Source organism: Macaca nemestrina, chromosome 6 (assembly GCF_043159975.1).
Source record: "Macaca nemestrina isolate mMacNem1 chromosome 6, mMacNem.hap1, whole genome shotgun sequence".
In the NCBI taxonomy this organism is placed as follows: Eukaryota; Metazoa; Chordata; class Mammalia; order Primates; family Cercopithecidae; genus Macaca; species Macaca nemestrina.
The window spans coordinates 69,054,831-69,080,719 of NC_092130.1; the positions used below are offsets into that span (position 1 = coordinate 69,054,831).

Consider the following 25,889-nt stretch of genomic DNA (forward strand, 5'->3'; position numbering starts at 1 on the left):
CTTTACAACATACAACAGTGCCTAGTGCATAGAAGTGCAACAAGTATTTATTAAATGACAAAAAATCCTGATTGTTTTACACAACTAAAGTTCCAGAGAAACCACTTTGTTCAGGGCAGTACCAAACCAATATAAAGACCCCAAAGACGCAGTTTTCTTCAGATTTCAAACTTCTAACACAGCTTAAACTAAGTTCATGCCCAGCCTGCAGAGTCCCTTTCCTCTCCATGATCAAGAACAAGATGAGCTCTGGATGACCCTTCCTCGCCACCCTGTATCTGTCCCTACTTTTCCTTTACCTGGCACTACTCAACTGACTCAGATGCTGCAAGCATGCCCGTGGCAGTTATGATGGCTTGGGGACACAATCTCCTTAGGGAGAAAGTGGGGCTATGGTCAGGAGGGGAGATGGATATGCGGCACCCTTCAAACCTGGTTAGCATTCTCTGCCTCACTTCCTCTCCCCTTCCCTGGTGGTCTCTTTCCCATTGTCCAAAAGCCACACAGGAACCCTAGTGTGCAGCACATGAGCCGGTCAAGTAGAAAGTTACAGTCAGTGTAATTGGAATTTTACTATGCTTTTAATTAACTCGATTTTTAAAAAGTTGATTGTAAAAATGAAGTTACCACTTCGGGTATTTAATTCATTATTGGGTGAGATCATTCTTTACTTGATTGGATTACAGTATAATTTAAGACTCTTATTATTTCACTTAAGCTATTTATTCTTCCAGAAATGAACACAAACACTATGGTTTTTGTGAAACTATACTAAAAGCTTCTATTTTAGGTTATAAGATGTATTTCTTTAATTTAAATTTTCCTACTTTTTTCATATGTGTTCATGTTACAGAAAATGTAGCTTATTGGCTAACCTAACTTTCAGTTTTGTTAAGAGTTAAGCAGAAATCTCTTCTGTTCAACTACAAGCGGTTGAAAATTTGTCTTAAATTTTGGCATAGTGAATCTAAAGGCTTATTTCTTTTCAAAGTAGCAATGTGTCAAGTGTGTGGAATCATCCTTGAAATCATGAATGGGCACTAATGGAAGATAAGACTTGCTTAATTGTGCTGTGTCATCTTAGAAACTGTTCTGTTGATAGCACTTTAAGAAATACTTTCTATGGTAATATATGACACGTTCAAATGTAAGGTCTGCTTGATATGTTCCAATAAGCTCCCTAGAAGTTATTCCTATTTAAAAGCTTTGTAGTTCCTGGATTGTTGAAAATGGCTCTGTATAATGCGTGTGTGTGAGGAAGAGAAGATTATTCTGTTTATTTTTAATAAAGTACCCTTAAATTTATCCTTTTAACCTATTACAATATTAAATTAAAATATCCTTCTTTTTTTCTCTGGCTGTAAAAGTATCAGAAACTCAGAGTCCCACAGCTATCCAAAGAAACTTGAATTTCCCTGATAAAGGCTGTCAGAGCACAGGGTCATCTCTGACCAGCTCATTGACCTCCATAAATAAATACAATGCAGTGAACTCCCAACACAAAAGTGGCACTGACAGATCAGATGCTGGAACTGACTCAACGAACTTCAGCACATCTCCTGTTTTATTCAGTGTCTGATCACTGAGGAGGCTTTGTTTTCCTGTAGTCATCAAAACTAAGAAACAAATCCCATCTTTTATCCAATCATTTCCAATTTTGGAATAATAATTTTAAGTAAGTAAATATTAAGTTACACAGAAGGATACTTTTTTCAGTGTAACTTCATACTTACCCAGTAGGAAGTGCCATATTTACCTAGTAAAAATACCAAAATTTCTAAAACTATTATTTGGAAAACCAGTAGTCTTAAAAAAGATTATATTTATTTTCTCTACCTTTTTTTTTTTAATGGTTTACCCTTCTAAAACCACTCTCCATTCTCAGGAACTATCACATTCATATTTAGTAAGTTTAAAAATCTAAAAAACTATTTAAAAATGGCCATAAAACAATAAAGTTTAAATCTTAGGAGAAATTTTTTTTTAATAAGTGTTTTATTTCTAAACTAAAGAACTGTGGCAGAGATGTAGTAATTTCAAAGACCTCAAACCAACTCCCCAGATATTAGGATTTACTCTTGTGAGGACAAAATAGAAAAATCATACTGCTTAATAAAAGGAATTGATACATTTTTAAGAGTAATAAGAAAAATATGAGGATGATGATACTCATTATAATGACTTCAGTAATGCCTAATATTTATTGCATGTTTTAGGTACCAGGTACTGTGCAAGAACTTCACATACATTATCTTATTTATTCTTTATAATAGCCCTATGAAATAAATGTTCTTATTATTCCCATTGTATAGTTGAGGAGACTGAGATTTAGAGGGTTTCACTAACATATTCAAGGTGAAGCCTGAAGTAGGAACAGCTATCTGACTTCGAAGCCTAGTAAAGCATGAAAACATGAACAACAACAATACCACAACAGCAACAACAACCAGCAATCTATGCCTGTGAGCAACAGGTAAACAGGGCCAAATATGGCCAGCCCATCCCTGTAGTTACTCATATATCTGTGGAGAAGGCAGATCATGAAAGATACCTACCACGCCTTATAGTAGATGAGCAATATATGTGTCGTTTTAATATTGAACATCAGGTTGGTGACACTGGCTTTTGTTAGCCCATCACTATTTGATGATCCTTTAGGAGGTATCATTCAAGGATAGTTTGAAGAGCTGGAAGGTGAGGGAATCTCTCTTTTACCTGTCATTCCACACTTTCATCATGCCCTTCACATTCAACAGCTGAAGTGCCACATTTAGTCATCTCTTTATTATACCACATCCACTTATAATTATTGATAATTATGACAGAATTGTTTACCAAACAGTGTGAGTTCTTGAGACTGAATCAGTCACAGCATATATGAAACATATGTATTTATTCTTTATGGAAACTCAGAATATTATTGTAGAATATTATTTTTCTACAATATTATTTGTAGAATTAGGCACCTGCAGACTCTAAGTACAGGGAGTTTTGCATATCGTAGGAGCTCATTCTTCAGTTGTTAATAATTAGCCTTCATTTTGGCTTAAATAGAAGCACGACATATATTTGCCGTTACTAAAGTCTGAAAATAGCAAATATGCTTAGAGGCTTAGCACATGGGACATTTTTATGTATTAATACTTCCTCTGAGTTGTGCCAGTAGGACTGTCTCAGAAAATAATGAGACCTTGGCAAATGCCAAAATAAAACAAACTCCTAACAGCTTTTAGACTCTGAAAATAGAATTTGAATAAAGACAAGTACGAATATGAAATATGAACATACATAAGCTTATGAATAAATTAGATAGTTGGTATTAGATATAATTTTTTTTTTTTTTACTAACCCCTTAACATATTGGTTTCTTTTCTACTCTAACAACTTGTTTTCCTTTTCTAGGATTGGCGTGGGTGGGTTTGAAACATCCACAGACTTCAAGCCTTAAATATCTAGACCAGTTAAAACATTTTGGCAGTTAATATTGCATAGTTACATTATAGCACATTTATTAGGAGCTATGGCCTAATCGATTTTTTTCTTTTTTTTGTCTGTGTGACCTACTTATTTTCTCAACCACAAGATGTTGAGAATCCCTTCAACATTGAACTCTTCATGGGTTATTTTTGAACACTAGTCATTGATTTCATTTATCTGGACCATAAATTTTAATTTTCTGGCCTGGAGATTGGTTTTGACTGGGCACATTTCCCAAGAAATAACAAGTATTTGCTTAAACATGAAGCATCTGTGATTTTTCTTTTGCGATTCACTTATAGGAGAACCCTCTGTTAGTAATAGCCTGGGGCAAAGGTTCTATGAAAGAGACAGAATGGGTGGCTTTTCCTTTTTTACTTCCTGAGAAATGACAGATGGTATAACATAAACACTCAGTCTCTCACAAGATGTAATTTGAAAAGCTTTCCATTAAAAGTAGAAACTAGACACAGTGTACTTAAGGATAATCGACCTTGGATATAATCACCCTAACAAGCAATGAAACAAGCTCATACCTCATCTCTGTCAATTACATGGGTGTCAGATACCTTTTCAAGTTAAATGTAAAGTCTCTGTATTGTAAATATTTAAAATTTTTCTTTATACATATTATGATGTTCTTGACATCTTAAAAAGCTTTTCTGGTTACCGAGAGTCTGCCTCTCCTGTGGCTTGTTAATTCTGAAAGAAAAGAAAGCGCCCAGGCTGGAGTATGCCTTTTCACATACCGATGAACCTGTCCAGTGCCACACCTCATCCATCCGACCTATACACCCCAGAGGAATATCCAAGGAGGGGATATTCCTCTGCCTTAGTCATCCTAGGGCCAGGAGCCAGGCAACCCACACAAATTATTCAAACTAGCCAATCCTAAACTGTTCACCCTGCCTTGCCTTGCATTTCCCAAGAAAATCCCCCAAAAGGCAGTGGCCTAAACCTTCCCTTTCTCCTGTCTTCTGCCTCCTGACCACCCTGGTGTCTTCTTTCCTGCATGACCCTGAGTGGCCTGCTGTGCCTCCTGTCTCTAGGACATGTAAGTTTAATACACTTTTTTTTTTTTTCCCCTGAGGCTCTCCTCTGTCTCCTCTTGTGGCCATAAAAGAATATAAAACAGTCTCTGTGAAAAGTCTTTGCTTTCTATAGAATCATAATGATTCTCACCAGTCTTGAGCTTGGCTCTCATTTCCAACTCTTTCTATAAATGGACAGTTTCCTCCCCACCAACTTATTCTCAGAAAGATACATGCCAGACTGATGAGAGTATCTATCTGTGGCGAGGGAAGAAAGGGCTGGAACTGATCTTCAGAGAGGGTTTTAGTTTTACCTGTTAACAATCTAATTTTTTATAAGACAGATGAAACAAATATTCGTAACTATGGTAAAATCTGTATTTAATTCAAAAGCCTAGATATTGCCTCTGCTCTAGGTTATCTATTCCTGGGCCCTAGTATTACTGTGACTTCTATTCTTCCCAAGTGTTTCCCAATATTTCCTACGTTACTACACACAGGCGTATCCTTAAAATCCTACCCCTTCTTTGGCTCCCATTGTGAGGTAATATTTTAGTGTATTTCCTTTGGGTCAAGAGTATGTATGAACACATATATGTATATTTACTTATATACAAATGGAATCTTGCTCTGGTAAAGAAATATGTTGAATTTACTTGTCTTTGACTTCTAAGACTACCCCCGCCTATAAAATACTAATTCCATTTCTATGTTTAGCACCTCAGAGCCAACAAAACACACTTATTTTCCATCTCAATCCCCAAAATAGTTCACTAAGGTAAGTGGAGTCTACCTCTCAAACCCCATGCCAGGCTTCCTTGCTGCTTTCACTTCCTTTTCTTATAATATGGCAAACTACTTTTTCCTGATAAGCCGCTACCTATGGTAGAATTATCTTGGTCACTTTCAACCTCTTATTTCCCTGTTTCCTCATTATTTACCACCTGGGCTGAAATGGATATTTGCAAGAGAAAATAATAATAGAAAATAAGGCTCCATTATAAGGTGGCATTATTTGTATGAAGGGCCTGTTTATGAAAAGGACAATATATTAAAATAGTATTTTTACAATATTTAAATATTTTTAAAAAGTAAATGGTTAGATTTAAGAGTAGATTGAACATGTCATCTGCTAAGAAGCTAAGGAATGACATCAGCATGTGTATAGATTTCCGACATTAGAGCGCTAGAAAAGAGCATTTACAATAGCTAATTTGTCCGTTTTCTTTCTATCCCTTTCCTCCTTCAATCCATGTCATAACATATCATAATGTTACCATCAAGATATTTACAAAATACAGACCTGATTTAAAAATACTGCCTTGATTAAAAAGCTTTGCTGGACCACCATTACCTGCCAAGTCAAATCTGAATCCCTTAGCCTGATGTATAGATTCTTTAAACAATGGTCCATCCAACCTTTCCAACTCCATTTGTGCCCACTGTACCAAAAACTCTGTGTTCTAGTCATACAAAGTTGACAAAGTGACAAACAGCACCTAAACTCACCAGATGCTGCCAATCCTCCATGACTTTGCTTTCCCTGTACCCGTTGACAAAGAATGCCCTGTGGCCACTTCCCCACTTGCTGAACTCTTACTCATCCTTCATTGTCCAGCTCAAATGCTCCTTCTAAGACCTCTCCAGCCAGAATTCACACTAACTCATTAAAAGCAATATTATAAAACGCTTATATGGACAAGGAGACATAGAGAAGAGTACAAAAGAATGCGCATGAGGCTGTTAATATTGAGTATAGTTATTTGGATTTTTATTTCTTCCACTGACCAAGTAGTACTTTTTCTTTTCCCTGAGACCAGGTTTCCTTTTATTGCCCAGGCTGAGATGCAGTAGTAAAATCATAGCTCACTGCAGCCTCTAACTCCTGGGCTCAAGCAATCCTCCTGCCTCAGCCTCCTGAGTAAGACAGACAACAGGTACATGCCAACATGCCCAGCTAATTTTATGTTGTTGTTTTTTTTTCGCTATGTTGGCCAGGCTGGTCTTGAACTCTGACCCTCAAGAAATCCTCTCATTTCAGCCTCCCAAAGTGCTGAGATTATAGGCGTGAGCCACTGTCCCCGGCCAAATAATACTTCTGAGGTTTAAAAAATCAAAATGAGCTGGACATGGTGGCTCATGCCTGTAATCCTAGCACTTTGGGAGGCCGAGGCTGGAGGATCACTTTTGGCCTGGAGTTCGAGACCAGCCTGGCCAACATAGTGAAACCCTGTCCGTACTAAAAATATAAATAAAAAATTAGCTGGGTGTGGTGGAATTCCAGCTACTCGGGAGGCTGAGGCATGAGAATCAATTGAACCCGGGAGGTGAAGGTTACTATAGGCCAAGATCTGTCTCAAAAAAAAAAAAATTAAAATGAAGATTTTAAAATAAAAGTAATAATTGACAAATATTTCTATGAATAAAACCATATTGATTTATCTATATTAATTTTGTACAGGGAAAGTCTATGATTTTTAGGTCCTTGGATACCTGGATTCTTATTCCTGAGCCACTAACAACTAGATGTGGAATTTTGGGGAAGTCAAAGTCTCTGAACCTTAGTAAGATAAGAATATTAATAAATGAACTTTAAAGTTTCTTCCAGCACTAAAATTCTACGGATTTAATCGCATATATGCTTCAATGAATATATTATCGCACTTCGCCAATCTGATTTTTATGATTTCAAAAGTTGTTAAAACCGGTTAGTTGCATAGTTCTTCTTTGTCTATTTCTGGGGCAGGAGTAACCTCAAATCTAAGTGCTATAGAAAACAAGACAGATAATTAAAAATATCACCCTTCTTCTATGTGTCCATGGTGGCTCTCAATACACACAACACAGTATTTCTTAAGATGCTATGATTACCCGGTTTGCATTTCTGGATTTTTCCTTTTTTTTTTTTTTTGAGACAGAGTTGCTCTCTTGTCACCGAGACTAGAGTGCAATGGCGCAATCTTGCTTCACTGTAACCTCTACCTCCCAGATGCAAGCGATTCTCCTGCCTCAGCCTCCCGAGTAGCTAGGATTACAGGCACCTGCCACCATGCCTGGTTAATTTCTGTAATTTTAGTAGAGATGGGGTTTCACCATATTGGCCAGGCTGGTCCCAAACTCCTGACCTCAGGTGATCCACCCGCCTCGGCTTCCGAAAGTGCTGGGATGACAGGCGTGAGCCACTGCACCTGGTCACATGTCTGTTTTCCTGCAGATTGTGAGCCCCGGGTGGTTTAAGGGCAGGAAATGCATCTCCCTGGTGCTACACACTGGCTTGACTACACAGTAGGTGATTAACAGTTCACTGAAGAGACGAATTGAAATGAAGGACATTCGTGTCAAAATATTCTCTTTGTTTTTGTTTTTAGAGACTGAGTCTCACTCCGTCACGCAGGCTGGAGTGCAGTGGTGTGATCTTGGCTCACTGCAACCTCTGCCTCCCGGGTTCTAGCAATTCTCCTGCCTCAGCTTCCTGAGGAGTTGGGGATTACAGGTGTGCGCCACCACATACGGCTCCTTTTTGTATTTTTTTTTTTTTTCAGTAGAGACAGGGTTTCACCATGTTAGCCAGGCTAGCCTTGAACTCCTGACCTCAAGTGATCCATCCACCTTGGCCTCCCAAAGTGCTGGGATTACAGGCGTGAGTCACCATGCCTGGCCTGTGTAAAAATAATCTGATCTAAGAGAAAAGGATGACTAATCTTGTGATTGATAACTTGAAATCTTATCTTTTTTCTTTATAATTTAGATTAGAATTTTAATTAATCTGTGACATATTCATTAATCACAACAATTTTAGGAATTCTTTATAATTTTTACAAATTTTATTGGCTTTCCGTTTGTTGCCAAATTAATTCGACCATCAAGAAGCAAATAGCAGGTTTCATGCTAGTATGGGTCAAAAGCTTTGTTCTTTCTGATTGTGATGCCTGCAGCCCAATATGGGAGATGAGGTGGGAAGATGTGAAGAGCTCAATGTAGTTGTGGTCCATCTGCAGGGACTGGAGAACTCCTGTAGGAAAATCTTACCTGAAGTCCTTGTCTCAGTGAGGCTAGGCCAGGCCATGAAGAGAACTAGGAACCACCCCATTCTCACTGTTGTCCTATATGCCATCTGAATTAAACACACACTCTCCATTCAAGGAAAAGCAAAAAAAAGTGACAAAGGGCTCATGCATTTAATTCCAACTACAAGCTATGGGGTTTCCTTGCCCTCTTCCTTGCTGATTGTCTTTCTACTGCCCAGTGGGTCTAACAGTAGCCACTGCTCAAAGGCATTCTAATGGCAGTGCCCTAAAACCAACATCCTTGAACCTCTCATAGAAAACAAGAAGTGATCTGAGAATTATTTATATATGGCTTCCTCATAGAGACTAACAACACATTTTAAGCGTTTATAAATACAGATATTAGGAATTTTAAAAAATTAGATTGCTAAACAAAAATAGATTTCATAACAATAAAGGTAAAATATAATTATTAAAGAGCATACCGCAGTACCCTGGGGTTCCACATACTGTCTTCATGAGCACTTGATGTTCCACAATTTTAGAGAGTCCAAAATCAGCTAACAACACAAGAAAAAAACTTAATGAAGCACGTCTTCTCAGCTTTTATAAGACGACAAAATATTTGTTATTCAAAAATAAAACTAACTTATTTATCTGTTTTCTTTTGTATTTGATGATGGGGTCAAGGTGGGTGGGAACAAGTCACCCAAGAGGAAGCTAAAAAAACAATCCATGTGTTTCTTTAAATTGGAGAAAAATATGACTTCCAAATGCATTTACAAATAAATCTATATTTAATCTTTGTTCTTCTGTACAATTCCCAGCTTTCAGCAAATAAGCATTTTTTTTCTTTCTTTCTTGTTTTGTTTGTCTGTTTTTTAGATGGAGTCTTGCTCTGTTGCCCAGGCTGGAGTGCAGTGGCGTGATCTCGGCTCACTGCAACCTCCGCCTCCTGGGTTTAAGCAATTCTTTGCCTCAGCCTCCCGAGTAGCTGGGATTACAGGCACGTGCCACCAGGCCTGGCTAATTTTTTTGTATTTTCAGTAGAAACGGAGTTTCACTGTGTTAGCCAGGATGGTCTCGATCTCCTGACCTCGTGATCCGCCCACCTCGGTCCCAAAGTGCTGGGATTACAGGTGTGAGACCCCGCTCCCAGCCAAGCTATTTTTTCTTAAAGTAATAGTTGCAATAGTTATATTTTATCTAATGTTGTTAATTCTGAAATTTATGTAACAGTAACTCTAAGGGACAATACAGAATTAATGATATAATCCAGAATCTTTTATTTATTGACAGAGAGGAGGAAAAAATAGACTTTCATCAGTGAAACAAGAATTAACAGAAATATCAAAAGGTTTGTTCAGCTTGAAAATACATGTCAGTCTCCAATGTATTTCACTTATAAGAATTTACTCTCATAAGAAGACTATACGATTTTTTTGGTAAGAATCCTTTTTATTTATTTCTCAGAATATTACCTAGGTAAAAGATTATCAAAAGTTGCTACCATTATGATCTATTTGCTGAGCTATCTCTCTCTCACTCAAGAAACATCAGGAAACCATTCAAGGGCATTCTTCAAGACAGGCAGGTGCAGAATGAATTCCATTTTAGACTTCAAAGATAAACCCACATTTCCTGGCAGGTGCCTGATCCTTATCAGTGAAAGCAGCAGGAAGCCCTTCAGAAAGAAAACCTCTCCTGCCTAAATTAGTATCTAACCATCCATTTAAAGAAATTGCTTTAAGGATTAAATCTTTGAAAGTGATGTGAAAGGAAATGGAAACTGCCTGCTGTCCCCTGCCTTACAGGAGTGATTATGAGAACAAGCTGGCTGCCCAGCAGGACTTTCAGGATTTTTTCCTTAGGTTCTTGCATTCATAAAGCACATTATGTTATCTGAGCTCTTCCCTGATATAAACAACTTAATTGTGAAAGGTGTTAACATCTGTAAATGCAGTGAACTTGGCAGATCAGCACGATAAGGACAGCACCAGAAGAGCAATGCCCTTCAGAGGATTTAATGAAGATTCCACTAGCGAGAATTCACTGAAAATAAAGTTTATAATATTTTTTGAGATGAAGATTTACTTTGGAAGAGACATGGAAAGTAATATTTATTTTTTTCTAAAGTGCTAATTAAAGGCTTCTTTGGGTAGATCAGAATTTCCCAAAGTTCATCTTTATAGTTTTTCAAAATGCTTATTGGTTAAAAAAAAAAAGTCTCATAGGATATGATATAATATGTCATTTTATATGTTAACAGTTTTAAGGTTCTGGAAAGTCCTATAGAAATAAAAATCTTGTTTAACTTTTTTAAAGTTGGCATTTCTTAACTCATTTGATCAGCCATAGCATTTCTGTGAATCGCTCCCACCCTTATCCACCCTGCTGAGAACCCAGTGTTCTGTGGAGTGCATTTTGAGAAAGGCAGATCTTAATTTATCTCTGTTCATATAAACAAGTGACTCAAAGCCTAGACTTACTAATATGTGCTAAACATTTTATGTCAAAGTTCTTTATTACCTAAAATTAAGCTCCAAGCAATGTGTGGAATAAAAGTTAATATCTCCAAAAGAAGTGTTACTTTTTCTATCATTTTGTTCACTATAAACTTATTTACAAAATGCAAGGTCATCTCCTATGGTCCTTGCCATTTCTAAGTTGTGATTCCTTCATGTGCCCAGCAACAGAATACTAACTTCTAGGCAACATTTTCCAAATAAACATTCCAGGAAAGAGCACAAACTTCCCAAACAACATATTATTCATTTACAAATGTCAAATATTCAGGAAAACTGAATGGATGTAAAACTGGATGGAGCAATGTTTAAAAATTCCACACAGTATAATTTTTCTAATCTGGAAAAAGGGGTCACAAAAAAAGAAGAAATGTTCTCACCGATTTTGAGTGGTGCATCTGGGGCTGGAGTTGCATAGAGAAGATTCTCTGGTTTGAGATCACGATGGACAATTCCATTTTCATGTAGATACTAAAGAGGGAAAATAATGAAGTAACATTTGTGTAATTCTATTTACGGTTTGACTGTCTATACTTAATCTTTTAAGAACTATAAGTTATGTGATTCAAGAACACATATGACTTAATGATAAATACCATAAATCTGCTTTAAACTGTATACATTAAATAATACTTTACAAATAGTTACCTAAATGTAATGCAATTTAAATTGTATAGAATCTATTCCCAGAAGGAAATATTTACTCCTCAGCTAATATTACAGTTCTCTTTATGCATATTACTATATCAAATGGAATTAGCTAATTATTATAATGATGTAAAGGTGCTGTGTATTGAAATTTGTCTGGCTTATTAACTAACAAGCATAATTGGATGTGTGATCTTATAAACTCATATAGCAAAGACTTCATAATTATTGTCTGAACAGACATTTAGATGTGAGTAGTTATTATAGAGAACTATCCTTAATAAGACAAATACCGTTTGATAATGATGGATGCACTCATAGGCTCTCCTGAGAATTAGTAAGTCTAACTGTCAATATAGATGTTGAAAGTTGTATTTGAGATGAATCTTAAAGATCACATCTAGCAACTCTGCTCATTCTATTGTATTTTAAATTATTTTGTAAAATCATGTATAAGCATACATGCAATATATTCTCATTGCAAATGCTGAAGTCGTACCTGATTTCCCTTCCCCCAGTTCCAGTTCCAGTCCCCACTTCAAAAGTAATCCCTCATCAGTTTGAAACACTTTTTTCCAAAAAGTTTGTTTGAACACTTTTTCTATGCATTTACAAATGAGTCCATATACACCGGGCTAGATTCACTAATGCCTAGAAAATACATTCTCATATAGCAAAGACTTCATAATTATTGTCTGAACAGACATTTAGAAAATGTCTGAAAACATTCCTAGAAAATACATTCTAGGCATTAGTGAATCTAGGTTCAGAGTCACTTGTTTATATGAACAGATTTCTTTACAGATGTCAAATATTCAGGACATCTGCGTATTACATTGGCTTATGCCTGTAATACCAGCACTTCGGTGGGCCGAGGTGGAAGGATCATTTGAGTCCAGGAATTCGAGACCAGTCTGGGCAACATAATAAGAGCCCACCTCTATGAAAAATTTTAAAAAGCCAGGGATGGTGGTGCATGCCTTGTAGTTCTAGCTACTCTGGAGGCTGAGGTGGGAGGATCATTTGAGCCCAGGAGGTTAAGGCTTCAGTGAGCCATGATCAGGCCACTGCACTCCAGCTTGGGTGATAGAGCAAGACCCTGTCTCAAAAGAAAACAAAAAACCAAACCAAAACAAAAGACTATATATGTATATACACAAGGTAATATCCCTGGTTTCCTCCATTTTCCTACTTAAATATATCATTAATACAATTTTTAGGTGGCTTTTTTTTCTGTTTAACAAAATATCTTTGAAGGCTTACCTTCATATAACTTTAGTGTATTCTATTTAATTCTTGCATCTTGTATCATAATTAATTTACTTATTCATTTTTAATGGACAGTCAAGTTGTTTTCAATTTTTTAAAAGTTACAAGTAATATAATATAAACATTCCAGCACTTGAATATTTGAGTGTTTCTGCTGGTATTTTTCTAGGACAGATAACTGGAAGCAGGTCCAGTTGTGGAGTCAAGGCATACAGCATTTTTATTTTAATATGCACTTCAAAATCACTCTCCTAAAAGCCTCCATCAATTTTCACTCACACAAACAACGTATGCATATATGTTAATATCTTTGCTAAATCTGTATTTTTAACTTTTGCTGAGCTGGAGTGCAAAGATTGTGCCTTAAGTTTGGTTTAATTTGTCTTTCTCTGTTCACTAGCATAGTCGAGCTTCTCTTCATATGCTTCTTGGTCAATCAGTTTTCCTCTTCCATGAATGTACTGTCCTTAACATTTGCCCGTGTTTCTGTTGGTTTAAGAGAAAAAGTTTCCAGTGTGCTATACTCTCTCTCCTTTACTACCTCGTGCGGGAAGGCAAGGAGTCCTTTATACTTAAGCCAAGTAAGGGGGGTTGTGGAAGTACAGCTTCAAGATCACTTAGTGATTTGGGGAAACAGGTAACTGGCTCATGCATGAAAATGGAAAGAAGAGTGGACAGTTGCAGCAGGAGAATGCAGAGAGGGCCTCAGGGAGATTCAGCTACTCTCAAATAATAGCTGGATGTACATTTCTCATGGGCCTGGTGTGGACTCTGCAAGAGCGAATTAGACGTGAGTCTCCATGAAAAAACTCTTCATAGGAGCATTTCCTGCCAGGGGATGCCACCTTAGCATCACAGAAAGCAGAGTGTGAGGGTTGTGACAGTGGCACCTGAGGCTCTTACATGTTCTAAACACTTACTGTATTCTAATCTATTTTAAATACCTTATACCTGTTGACTCATTTTATCTTCACAACAGCTCTAACCAGTAAGTCATCTCATATTTGTTTTCCAAATGAGGAAACTGAGGCACATAGAGGCTAAGAAATCTGTACAGTATCACAACTAGACACTAGAGCTGGGATTCAGACTCAGGCATTTGGCTGTAGAGCACATACGCTTTCCTATTATATAATTCCCGAGGAGATGCTCAATGAACATTTGTTACTTGCTTGATTAAGGTGAGGGGAAAAAAGGAAAATAACAACGAAGGAAAAGAGGGGAGGTTACTGGAAAGGAAAGGTAATGAAGGTAGGAAGAGAAATGAGAGAATGATAGAGGAGCATGCTCGACCATGAATGATACCCAGGGAAAACATGCAGTATCCCCAAGAAGGAAGATACTGTATCTTGATATAAGCTGAGTTTGAAGGGGAAGATAGATATAATATCTCATATAGTAGCTTTGGAACAATCTAAGAATTGCAAAGTTTGGGACCAATAGAACATATTGATTCCAGCCCCCCCAATCTTACCCAATTTAGAAACTCCATTGTGTTGAGAAGAAAATGACGCTAAACATAGGAACACAGTAACAATGACAAATGAAATTACCTGGTAAGTTTTGTTTAGCAAAGAATTAATTATATGAAGATCCTCACTAAATGTTGTTCTGGCTTTCGTGAAAAGAAAAGGTGGTTGTGTTCTAAGTGCAAGTTAAACAACAACAACAACAACAAAAACAACAAAAAAGAAAACATCATTTGGCACTTCATAAAGGAGAACTAGACTGGATAAAAGAAGGAAAGTTTAGAGAAAAATACTAGAACGAGGAGCTATACACTATTAAAGGAACAAGCTTTAAAACAAAACAAAGCAATTAAATGCTAACGGTTATTATCTTGGCTTTTCAAAAGACATGCAGAGATAATTTGCTAAACATTACTTGTTGTAGAAAGATTATCAAAGTCATGATATATTCATATATATATAGTATATATATAGTAGGGGGAGGCATTTAAATATATATGACTGATAAAATGTCAGGAGTCACTATTTCATTTTTGTTTACATCCCCTGATAAACTTTGACCAATAGAATTTCTAACCTTTACATTATCTCAAGTCAGGAAGACAAGTAGAAGGAAAATGTGAAGTATGATTTTTCTTTCCCCAAAAAGATAGAAACATTAGAAAGATCAACACTCTTTTAGAGCACACATTCTCAAACTTTTTGGTCTCAATAACACTTTATATTCAAAAAAAATGTTGGAAACCCCAAAGTTTTTGTTTATGTGAGTTATATCAAGCAAGATTTACTGTATTAGTAGTTAAAGCAAAAATTAAATTAATAAATTAAAATGCCTATTAATTTTGAAAAAGCAGTAAGCTCATGACATTGCTTATTGAAATATTAAAAATACAACATTGAAAATATTAAATATATTTAATATTTTAAGATATATAACATTTATATATTTCAAAATGTGTTAAAATATACATTCTAAAATAAAAATAACTATTTTTAAAACAAAAAATTAGTAGAGTGCTATTCTTTCAGTTTTGCAAATTTCATTAATTTCTGGCTTAACAGAAAACAGCTAGACTTTCATATCTACTTCTGCATTGTCTGGTATAAAATCACGCACTATGTAGCCTCTGGAAGATTCCACTGTATAAATATATATATATATGTGTGTGTGTGTGTGTGTGTGTGTGTGTGTGTGTGTGTGTGTGTTTTGTTTTGTGTTTTTTGTTTTTTTGAGACGCAGTCTGTCTGCGTCCCAGGCTGGAGTACAGTGGTGCGATCTCAGCTTACTGCAATCTCTGCCTCCCAGGTTCAAGCAATTCTTCTGCCTCAGCCTCCTGAGTGCCTGGGACTACAGGCACGTGCCACCATGCCCAGCTAATTTTCTTTGTATTTTTAGTAGAGACAGGGTTTCACCATGTTGGCCAGGTTGGTCTCTAACTCCTGATCTCAGGTGATCCACCTGTCTCAACCTCCCAAAGTGCTGAGATTATAGGCAAGAGCCACAGCTTCCGGCTGAGATGCCTTCATATTATGATAAAATGATTTTGACATCACAGAACCCCCTAACAGGATATCAGGATCCTCCAGGGATGCCTAAACTAGACTAGACTTTGAAAACTGCTATCTTGGGCATCTGGAGACACAAAAAGATCAGTTTAAAGAGCCGAATAATAGACATGCTTCCCTTTATTTTAAAACTGAATTTTAAAAGAAATACACACTTCTAATATCATTAAGTACTAATCTCATTACTTCAGGACCACTGTACATAGAGAAGAGGAAAAGAAAATAAAGAGAAAAACATGCTCCTAAAAATTGTGTAGTCATGGGAAAATGTGCAAAGACATTTTATAATATCATATTAATATTATCTATAGAGTCAATAAAGAAATACCTAATCATGGAGAAACATCTCTTACCAAGATATTGTTGATTTTAGCTACAGATTATTTAAATCATGGGGATTAACATAAATAGATACATGCACTAGAAAGAATAAAAACATGGTAACCGGATATTCTAGAATAAACCATATGTTCAATGTAATCATAATTAAAGTAAAGCAAAGACAAGCAAAAAAATAGAAAAAAAAAACCATAAACAAGAATTGGGGAGAATATTTTTAAAATCTGCTATGTCAGTCTAACAATTTAATGGAGACAGAAACAACAAATCTGACAATTGTAGCACCCTGCTACCAAAGGTTATCTTGACAAATGCTAATCTTTAATAAAGAAATTGCAAAAGCAAATAACCAGGGGTACACAAATTAATGAAAACTTTAAGGAATAAAAATAAGGAAGAGGAGGAAAAGAAATAGTAGGAGTCATGGAAGCACAATTAATTTATTTGCTCAAATTTTAAGTGTACTATATTTTTACAAAGCATAAGACAACAAATACAATTTTATCTGCAGCGCAGTTGAGAGAGACTAATATATTTTAATATATACTATAAAATAAATACAATATTTGCTGCCAAAGGCATATCTCTGCTAAGTTCTGTTTAAATATCTTGCCCTCAGTCTTGATCATGAGTTGACAGAAATACGTATATTAAGATTTCTTTTGCATTGTTTCTGAAACAATTATTAAAGAAAGACTTCATGAGTGGTGCTTTGGCAAAATATGCCCAAAGTATATCATTTGTTAGCTATGTGATCTTAAACAATTTATCTATCCTTTAAGCCTTGGTTCTCTCATCTGCAATGCCCACTTTGCAGATTGTAGTGGGAATTAGTGAAGAGGTGTGTAAGTACTCAGTATGTTATGAGCATGTAATAGATATTCTATGTGTAAATGGTAGCTATTCGGACTCTAACATTGCTATTTCACATACCTTGTAAAATACATCACATTTAGAAACCCTTTGAGACTTGGAAAACTTGCTCTTTTCTAAAGTATCAAAGGATACTTTGATCAGAAAATACTTGCTTTATAATTCATATTTTTCCCTTGTGTTTTGCTGCCAAAAATCTCAGTGAAAAAGAGGTTTCAATTACAGAAACAGCCGAGTTTGGATGTTTACCTCTTCCTTCCTTTACCTGGCTTTTGATTCCCTTTTCTACTTTAATAGAAATTTTATATGCATTTTTCATTTAATTTGCCAAAAATCTTCTACCCAAGATGATGCAATATAACTTATAAATAGAATATGTCATACTTACGTCTTTCTTCACTCTTTAAAAAGGTCTCAGTGAAATGTGTACTGAATTTTCTCTGTATGTGTTTATAGTTTACAGTAAGAAAGTTTAGGTGTTAGAAAAGAAACAGTTTGTGGTAATTAGGATTTGAAACATTCTTACTATAGTTCTGTCAACTATATAACAAAGAATTTCTAAAATAAATAATATTTCTTATTGATAAACAGTTGCACTTCCAGTCCTGTTATTTTGTTTATGCTCAGTTCTCCTGGGATTTCCTGTAGTTCTTCCAGAGCCATCCCTTAGTGCTGCTTGGATCCCATCCCATGTCCTCCCGACTCCTGAGTCAAGGTCCATGTCTCCTGCCTTCTCTTTACCTCTTCCTCTCCATTTCCTCTTTCTTCCCTTGCATCATGTCATCATGCTCTAGACTAGGAGCTATGGTCTTCAAAAAGAAATAAGAAAAAGAAAGCAACCACTACCTCCATATTCTCTCAAACCCACATATTCCCAGCTTTCTCTGGCTATACTCAATTGTTTCCTACTCTAGTCAGCCAATTTCCTGAAAATGTAGTTTCCCCTCATTTTTGTTTCTTTAACATACTATAATCTTATTTTTGTCTTATCAAACCCAATACCCATGTTCTGACTCATTTTTCTCAACCCGTTGCACATCTGACTATATTGGCTAGTCCCTCCTTCAGACTCTCATAGGCTAGTGTTCCTGGCATCAGCAGCCTGGCTTTCCTGACTCCTCTGTTCTCCTTTCAGCCTCCTTCCCAGGCTCCATGTCTTCCACTTGCTTAGGACCTTCTGCTTTTTCTATGTTTCCAGGGTGAGCTCATCCAAACCACAAATTGAGGTATCCCTTATTCCACTGTGTCCCAAATCTCTATTGCCTGCCTAAACTTCTCTGTAGCTCTGGACTCCATTCAACTTTCTACTTTACGTTCCATTGGAATGTTTCATTGGTGTTCCAGTCTCAACATTTCTAAAACTAAACTCATAGTTTACCCTGAGTCTGCTTCTTCTGTACCTGTATTCCCAATCCCTACAAATGATACCATCCAATTGACCAAGCCAGAAACCTGAATTCATCCTCTTCCTTCATCTCCTTTATTTGACACACCCAATCCATGTTGATGTGTAGGCTCTCCCTCCTTAGTGACTTGTGTATCCCCACCTCCTCTCCCTGCTTACTGCCCTTGCGTCCAGCCAGGTCACTAGCATGCTTTCCCTCTTAATTACTCTAATAACCAGCTTAGCTGTCAGCTTCCCAATTTCCAGCATTACCCTCCTCCAGTCCCTGCTTCGCACTGCCACAAGAGTAGACAGATCTAGACATGGCACTCCCCTGCTTAAAACCTTCAGTATCTTTCCACAGTTTCCAGCATGCAGGGCAGCAGCAATGTTGTATTTGATTGTGTAGCTCTTGAGCAGGGATCACAAACTCTCAAGCGGGGAGGAACATACCCTAAAAGAATGAAGGAGGTAGGCATGGAGTAAAACAAAAGGGAGACATTGGAAAGCTGTAGGGACTGTGCCTGTTTGTGGAGACAGCATGACCTTTTAAGAGGCAATGGCTACTCCAGTTCAGTCAACTGTGGTCAGGTGGGATGCAGACCCCAGGTTGTTAGCTCTTCTGATTTTTCAAGGCGAGACAGAAATTAAGATTCTTTTGATGTAAAATTCCAAATTTTCAATGTTGGCCACTAAAATGTTAAATCATGCACATGCCAAACAAAATTCTGCAGTCTGTAATTTTGCTTTAAAGTTTAAAAGGGAGCTGGGCACTCATCTACATCAGTAGATGCCCAATAAACATTTGTTAAGTGTATGAATAAATAAATGATTATTTTTCTGACTCTACTTCCTAAATTGAATGTTCACAGGGTTTGTTCTCCTAGTCTTCTCTTTTGCTGTAAACTCTTTGAGCACATTTGTCTACTCTTTCCTTCTGCTACTTTTTATAGCATAAAAGAGTATACATGAATGTAAAAAATTATGATTTTAATTTTTTATATAAAATTTAACTATAATACTTATGTATTACTTGGATAATTTTTCACAATAAATTTTCTCTAAGTGGCAGGCATTTCATATATTTGTTTATCCTGAATACCACACATTTGCTACAAATGATGTGATTTGAATATGATAGATACAGGGTACATTTAGCTGGCAACGTCTATTCTCATATTAACTAAACATACTAGGTAATTACATTGCTAGCAGTTTGAGAATTAAAGGTCATTCTATGACAATATGTTAAAAGAATTCCCAATTCAGTGTTGTTTCTTAAGCTCCAAGATCATTTATCCAACTGCCTTCTCTCATTTCCAGTTGGATATCTTGTGGGCACGTTAACTTTATCATGTCCATAGCTGCACTCTCGACCTCCCTGCCCTCTTCGTTTCCTCCACCTGAAAACATAATCTCTCCATCAACTTAAGTGTTCAAGTCAAAAACTGACTTTCTCTCCTTTACCATCATATCCAACTCACAATTAGGTAATTCCAAAATGTCTCCAGAATGGCCCTGTCTCTTTCATGAGCATTACCCCAGCTGGATGGCGATAGCAGCCCCTTAAATACTTGCTTTGATTTTCAGCATGCCACCTTTCACACTATTCTTTACATAAAGCACAGGGAATCAGGCCATTTCTTCTCCTTGTGAAAGTCTTCAACGGTTTCCCATGACTTTATCCTGGCCTTCAAGGTCTTGGTGATCTGGTTCCTGTGCTCCTCTCCAGCCTCATATTCTGTCACTCTCCCCTCTCTTGTTCTGTTCTCTGATACAGACTTTCTCTCAGTTTTTCAAAATCCTTCATCTCTTTCTCACCTCTGGCTATTCCCTGACTGAGCCCATTCACACTTCTTCATCTGGCCAGCTCTCCTCATCCTCAGGACTTAGCTATAATGTCACTTCCTCAGGGAGGCTGTACCTATCCTTCCAAACTAACATATGTGCCAGCTCTTACATCCTCTCATTGATGCCTCCTATGTTTCTTTACAGCACGTATGTTTCTTTGCAGGCTCTCCATTCACGATGTCTCCTCCACTGGACTGAGAACTCCATACAGACAAAGAATCCCCAGATACTACATTTCCTTCACAGAGCCTGACACTAACTATGCACTCAGTATTAATAACTCAATTTTCCTATAGATGCACATATTGTTCTACTTTTTAAATCATAAACTTATCGTCAAAAGGTGTTAGTAATCTAGACCTTTTATTTATTCATTTGTTTTTACTCATTTGTAATAGAAGTTAAAATTTTAAAATAGAAAATATTGTGCTTACATCGTGGCAATCTACTTCCACAGTAATGCCACTTCATCATCTTTAGCAGAAGCACGGCTCTTAGCATCTGTGCACTTATTAAACATATACTATTCTTGGTAGATAATACTACTTAGTCACCTCAGTGGTGCTTATTGAGTATTAGTGAGATAAACGAGATTTACCTTGTGACTTTGAGAAAGGCCAAAACCCGATAAGAATATTTTGACTGTGAGATCAGAAGAAAGAGTATCAACTTCCAAATGACATTTTAAACTATTACCTAATTCATTTTTGTTCTGTAGTAGCATTATGTTGGTAGTTATAGCTGAATTAATTTCTTCACATGCTTTGAAGTTGATCTGAATATTCAATACAGCATTGCCTCAGGGGAGTTTGGGGAAAGGCTGTTGAAAATTCATTTGTTAGTTTTCTCTTCAGTACCCTTTGTGTCTGAAACTTTCATAAATTGTACTGGTCAGTGTATTAAAGTGAAACTGATGTGCTGACTTAAAAATCAAGTGGCTAAAGAAGTAGTGATGTTCCTAGCCATAATAATAACACTAGTGAGAAGTGGGCAAGTTCAAAGGCACCTGTTAATAAATGAAGGCATCCTGTTAGACTCCAGTAGTGAGAATGAAGATGGCCAAGACTGCTGCCGGCCCTGCAGCTGAGGTTTATGTGTGTGCTTTGTTGCTTTAGGATTTGGGTATGGCTCAGAAGTATCAGAATGAAGCAGCACTTTGCTGGAAAACACTTGCTGGGATCGCAATGTCATAGGGGAAAAGAACAGGATGCTGGTAGTGAGATAATTATGAAAGCCTCTGGGTAGGGAATCCTGGGGTATCAGGTTAGAGTAGTAGACAAGAGAAGAGGTCACAAAGAGCACACTGACTGTGGCATGAGTCTCCTCCACAAACTAAGTCAGAGTGGAGAAACACGGGTACTTTCATTGGATTCGAAATTTATTTTCCTGTCTATTTACACATATGCAGGCCATACAACTATATTAAGTACGTATTTCTAAGATAAACTACATGGCACTGGTGGAAAATGTCATTTTGTCTATATTACTTTCCTTAGATTCAACTCAAGACCTAAAATATTTACTCAATTAAGATTTTAATGAAACACCTTTGTTTTCAGTAGAAATCCTTATTTAAGTGAATGGTTATTATTTTAAATTGGAAATTATGCAAAAAAATGAATAGAAAAAGCTAGGTGTCTAAAAATAGAAAAATTTCATGCTGACAGCATAAAAGTGTATAAAGAAAACTGGAATAATTTGCCTGCAATCAACAAATCAGCATATAAAACTTATTTGTATATAAGGTTAGAATAAGTATATGTTGTGAGGCAACTGAGAGGATGTTGAGATTGTTTGAGGATAAACATGATTATTTCATTCTCTAATTTCCACTGTATGTGCCCAGGTTTCAGAAAAGGTGAGATTTTAGGAACGGAGGCTATGGAAAGGCTTGGCTAATGAAGTAAAGGTGGTATTCAGGAAAAACTTCAAAGCTTGGGAAAAGGTTCAAAAATGATCTATAATTTTTCAAAAATGATCTATAATTACAGAGAAAGCAGCAGCAAGCAAATTTTTGTAATGGGAAAGAAGAGATTAGATTGGAGCACAAAAGTAACAAGAGGAGCTCCCGAGTCTGCACACTCTGGCCAAGCAGAACCTGGGGACCTTGACCTTGGCCCTACAGACAGGCTGAACTGTTTGCATTGTCCAGAGAAGCTGATTGGGCAGGACTGAGTATGAATGAAGAAATTACTCCATTCTCAGGCAAAGAGGTGAGCTCTTTCACCAAGATGAGGAAGCTGAAAATATCATTATGAAAGATGACTGTGCTTTAGATGATAGTATATACTTTGTATATTAAAAAATAAGGCTAGATATTTGGAATGTACTGGAGAAAGAAAAGAGTTTTGGGGTGCAAGTAAAAGCTATGTCAAACATGACAAAGAGTAAAAATTTGTAGTTTTTCCTTGAAAAAATTTACATTCACCAATGTATAAATGATTCCTAAAGCAAATACGCATTAAAGTAGAATGAGGAATTAAAAAGTATAAAAGCTCCAATCTTATCTTACCATTTAGTCTTTAAAAAAAATGCAATAACCAAAATCTCCAATTCCCTTTTAAAGAGACAAAGACCGCTGCTCTGAATTCAGGGGGTGTCTAGACATGTAATTAAACTCTCTCTATGGTCCTAACAAAAACTGTTTCATTGTGTAATGAAAGCTACTGCATAGTAATTTAGTTTAATTACAGCTATGCTGTGTTCAATGGGCTGTGTGTGGTTAATTGATAATGTCTCAGGAGTTGGTAGGAGGAAGTTTGAATCTCTTTAAAAATCTAATAGGACAAAGAAGAACCAGTTATTACAGAAAGAAAACATTATTCTGACTACAGTTTTCTTGATGGAAAGAAAAATTAAACTATATGAATTTGCTCTTTTCTTCTCAAAAAAATTAGAATGAGTATACGTAAATTTAAGTAGGAACTTCAACGTGATACCCTATTTTGTTGTCATGTCTGCTTTGGAGACCTAGTAGGTACTACCATTGTCTTTATCACTGACCTCTACTGTGTGATGTCTTAAGAATCATCAACAGAATATACGAGAAAAGCAATTAAGAAACTACTGTCTCCCTTGACCAGCTCAACAGGCCTGATTAGGATTGTCTGGCTGTGAAATCTGTGCTAAACTATGACCCATGGAGCATCCCAGGACCAGAAGAATCTATTTCAGGTAAAATAGCCAAGCTTTGGAGCCCCTGAGGCATTCTTACCTGTTTTGGAGTCATCCTTAATGCCTCATTTTACCTCACTGGCCTTGGCCAATCAGTCATAATTCTACCTCCAAAATATGTCTCATATCTATCTGTTCTTCTCATTTACATTGTCACTACTTAGTAAGGCCCTTCATATTCTCTAGTGGCACTATTTTATTTTATTTTATTTTATTTTATTTTATTTTATTTTTGAGACGGAGTCTCGCTCTGTCGCCAGCCTGGAGCGCAGTGGCATGATCTCGGCTCACTGCAACCTCCGCCTCCAGATTCAAGCGATTCTCCTGCCTCAGCCTCCTGAGTAGCTGGGACTACAGGAGCGCGCCACCATGCCCAGCTAATTTTGTATTTTTAGTAGAGATGGGGTTTCACCATGTTGCCCAGGGTGGTCTCAATCTCTTGATCTCATGATCCTCCCGCTGGGCCTCCCAAAGTGCTGGGATTACAGGCGTGAGCCACCGTGCCAGGCTAGCACTATTACATTTGTCTTTTAATCACTGCCATACATCCAAACACGAGGTCATCTTTCTAAATCACAAATTAACTCATGTCAATCATTGATTTAAAAACAAAACAAGTCACTAGCTATAAGCTTAAGTCTGATTTCTCCATTATGAAAATTAAAGGCCCTTCAAAATTTGTCCCCAATTTGTGGCTGTGCATCATCCTGGGACAATTCTTGCCATGAATTAGCCACAAAGCCTTACTTACCATTCCTAAGCCATGCTATACACATTCCTACTTGGTTTCCAGAGGGCAAATCTTTCATGTACTTAATAATGATCTTTTAAAATGTATTTTATAGAGATTCTTGAAATAGGATGACTCATCCCACATGCTCTTCCAGAATCTTACCACTTCCCCATCCAGAGGTGGAGTCTAACTTTCCTTCCCTTGGTTCTGGGTAGGACTGTAACTTGCTAATAACCAACAGAATGCAGGGGAAATAATAATGTGTGATTTCCAAGGTTAGGTCTTGATAGTCAATGCAGCTTCTATCTTGTTTGCTAGATATTCGTTTCTGGGTCCCTGAGCAGTCCTGTAAAATGTATGACTATCCCAAGGCTATCATGCTGTAAGAAAACTGGGCAACATAGTTGCATCAAGTATAGTGCTCGTGCTCCAATCAGCAGTGCCTGCTGAGTTTCCATGTGATAGACGTTACCAACTTCCAGACATGGGAATGAATACAAATCTAGATTACTCCTTCCTCAATCATCAAGCCCTTTTAAACCTTTGAGTCTTCTTGGCTTAGACTCTAGATGTCTAAGCCTCTAGATGTCTTAGACTCTAGATGATGGAGCAGTCCTGACCCAAAGAATATATGAATATAAGACAATGGTTGTTTTAACTTGCTAAACAGGATAATTTGTGAACATATCAACAGTAACTAGAACACTTTATAACCCAGATTAATACCATCTACTCTGTGAAATCTTCCTCCAGTCTCAAAAGCAAAATGAATCATTTTATCCGCCTCCCATGACGTTATTTTTATCCATAGTCAAATACTTTAATGCTGTCATCATATTTGTGCGCTTACCTATCAAAGTAAAAATATATTCCTTGAAAGCAGGATTTGTCTTACTCATCTCTGTGCTCTTAGAATCTAGGCACAGGATGTGGTATTTAGTAGTTTTGACAAATGTTTATAAAAATAATATATGAAAGGAGTGAATGAATGACTGGAATTATGAGCTAAATGAGTATCTCTGGTATGTATCAACAAATAGACACAAAATACCAAGGAATGGCTAGAATTCGCTCTGAAGTCTAGCACATATTTGTACTTAATAAATGTTTCTTAAATACACAAAATGATGGGAATACTTGAGCTGAGATAGCCCAGCTCCTAATATATTTGGATAAGAATAGATGTCCTAAGTCTATCCCAGTTCATAACCTTATGTGGCTCTGTGTTCAAGTTAGCAAACTCAACTAACTCTGCTCTTTGTTTAAGGTACTATCAATATCTGCTCCTGGACAGCAGATGAGGAAGTCAAATATAACACAAATTGATCGGTTCTGTTTTGTAGTGCACAACTGAATTTACTCTAGCATTGCAGTTCTGCTAGTGATGAATTCTGCAAGGTTATATATGTCCGATGAAGTCTTCATTTTTGAAAGCTATTTTCACTGACTTTAGAATATCAAGTTCCTGGGTTTTTTTCTTGTAATTTTAAAAAAGTTTTTAATTTTTAAAAATTTTTGTGGGTATATAGGAGGTGTGTGTATA

General features: G+C 36.7%; 1 protein-coding gene across 1 annotated transcript in view; it reads right to left on the minus strand.

Annotated features, from left to right (window-relative positions):
- Positions 1 to 25,889, minus strand: part of LOC105471123 (calcium/calmodulin dependent protein kinase IV) — a 254,313-nt gene that overhangs the window by 26,157 nt on the left and 202,267 nt on the right. The window contains exons 6-7 of the mRNA XM_011723486.2: positions 11,421 to 11,511; positions 9,001 to 9,075 (exon numbers count right to left, since the gene is read on the minus strand). Coding sequence (XP_011721788.1) covers positions 9,001 to 9,075; positions 11,421 to 11,511 — 166 coding nt within the window. The remainder of the gene's footprint in view (positions 1 to 9,000; positions 9,076 to 11,420; positions 11,512 to 25,889) is intronic.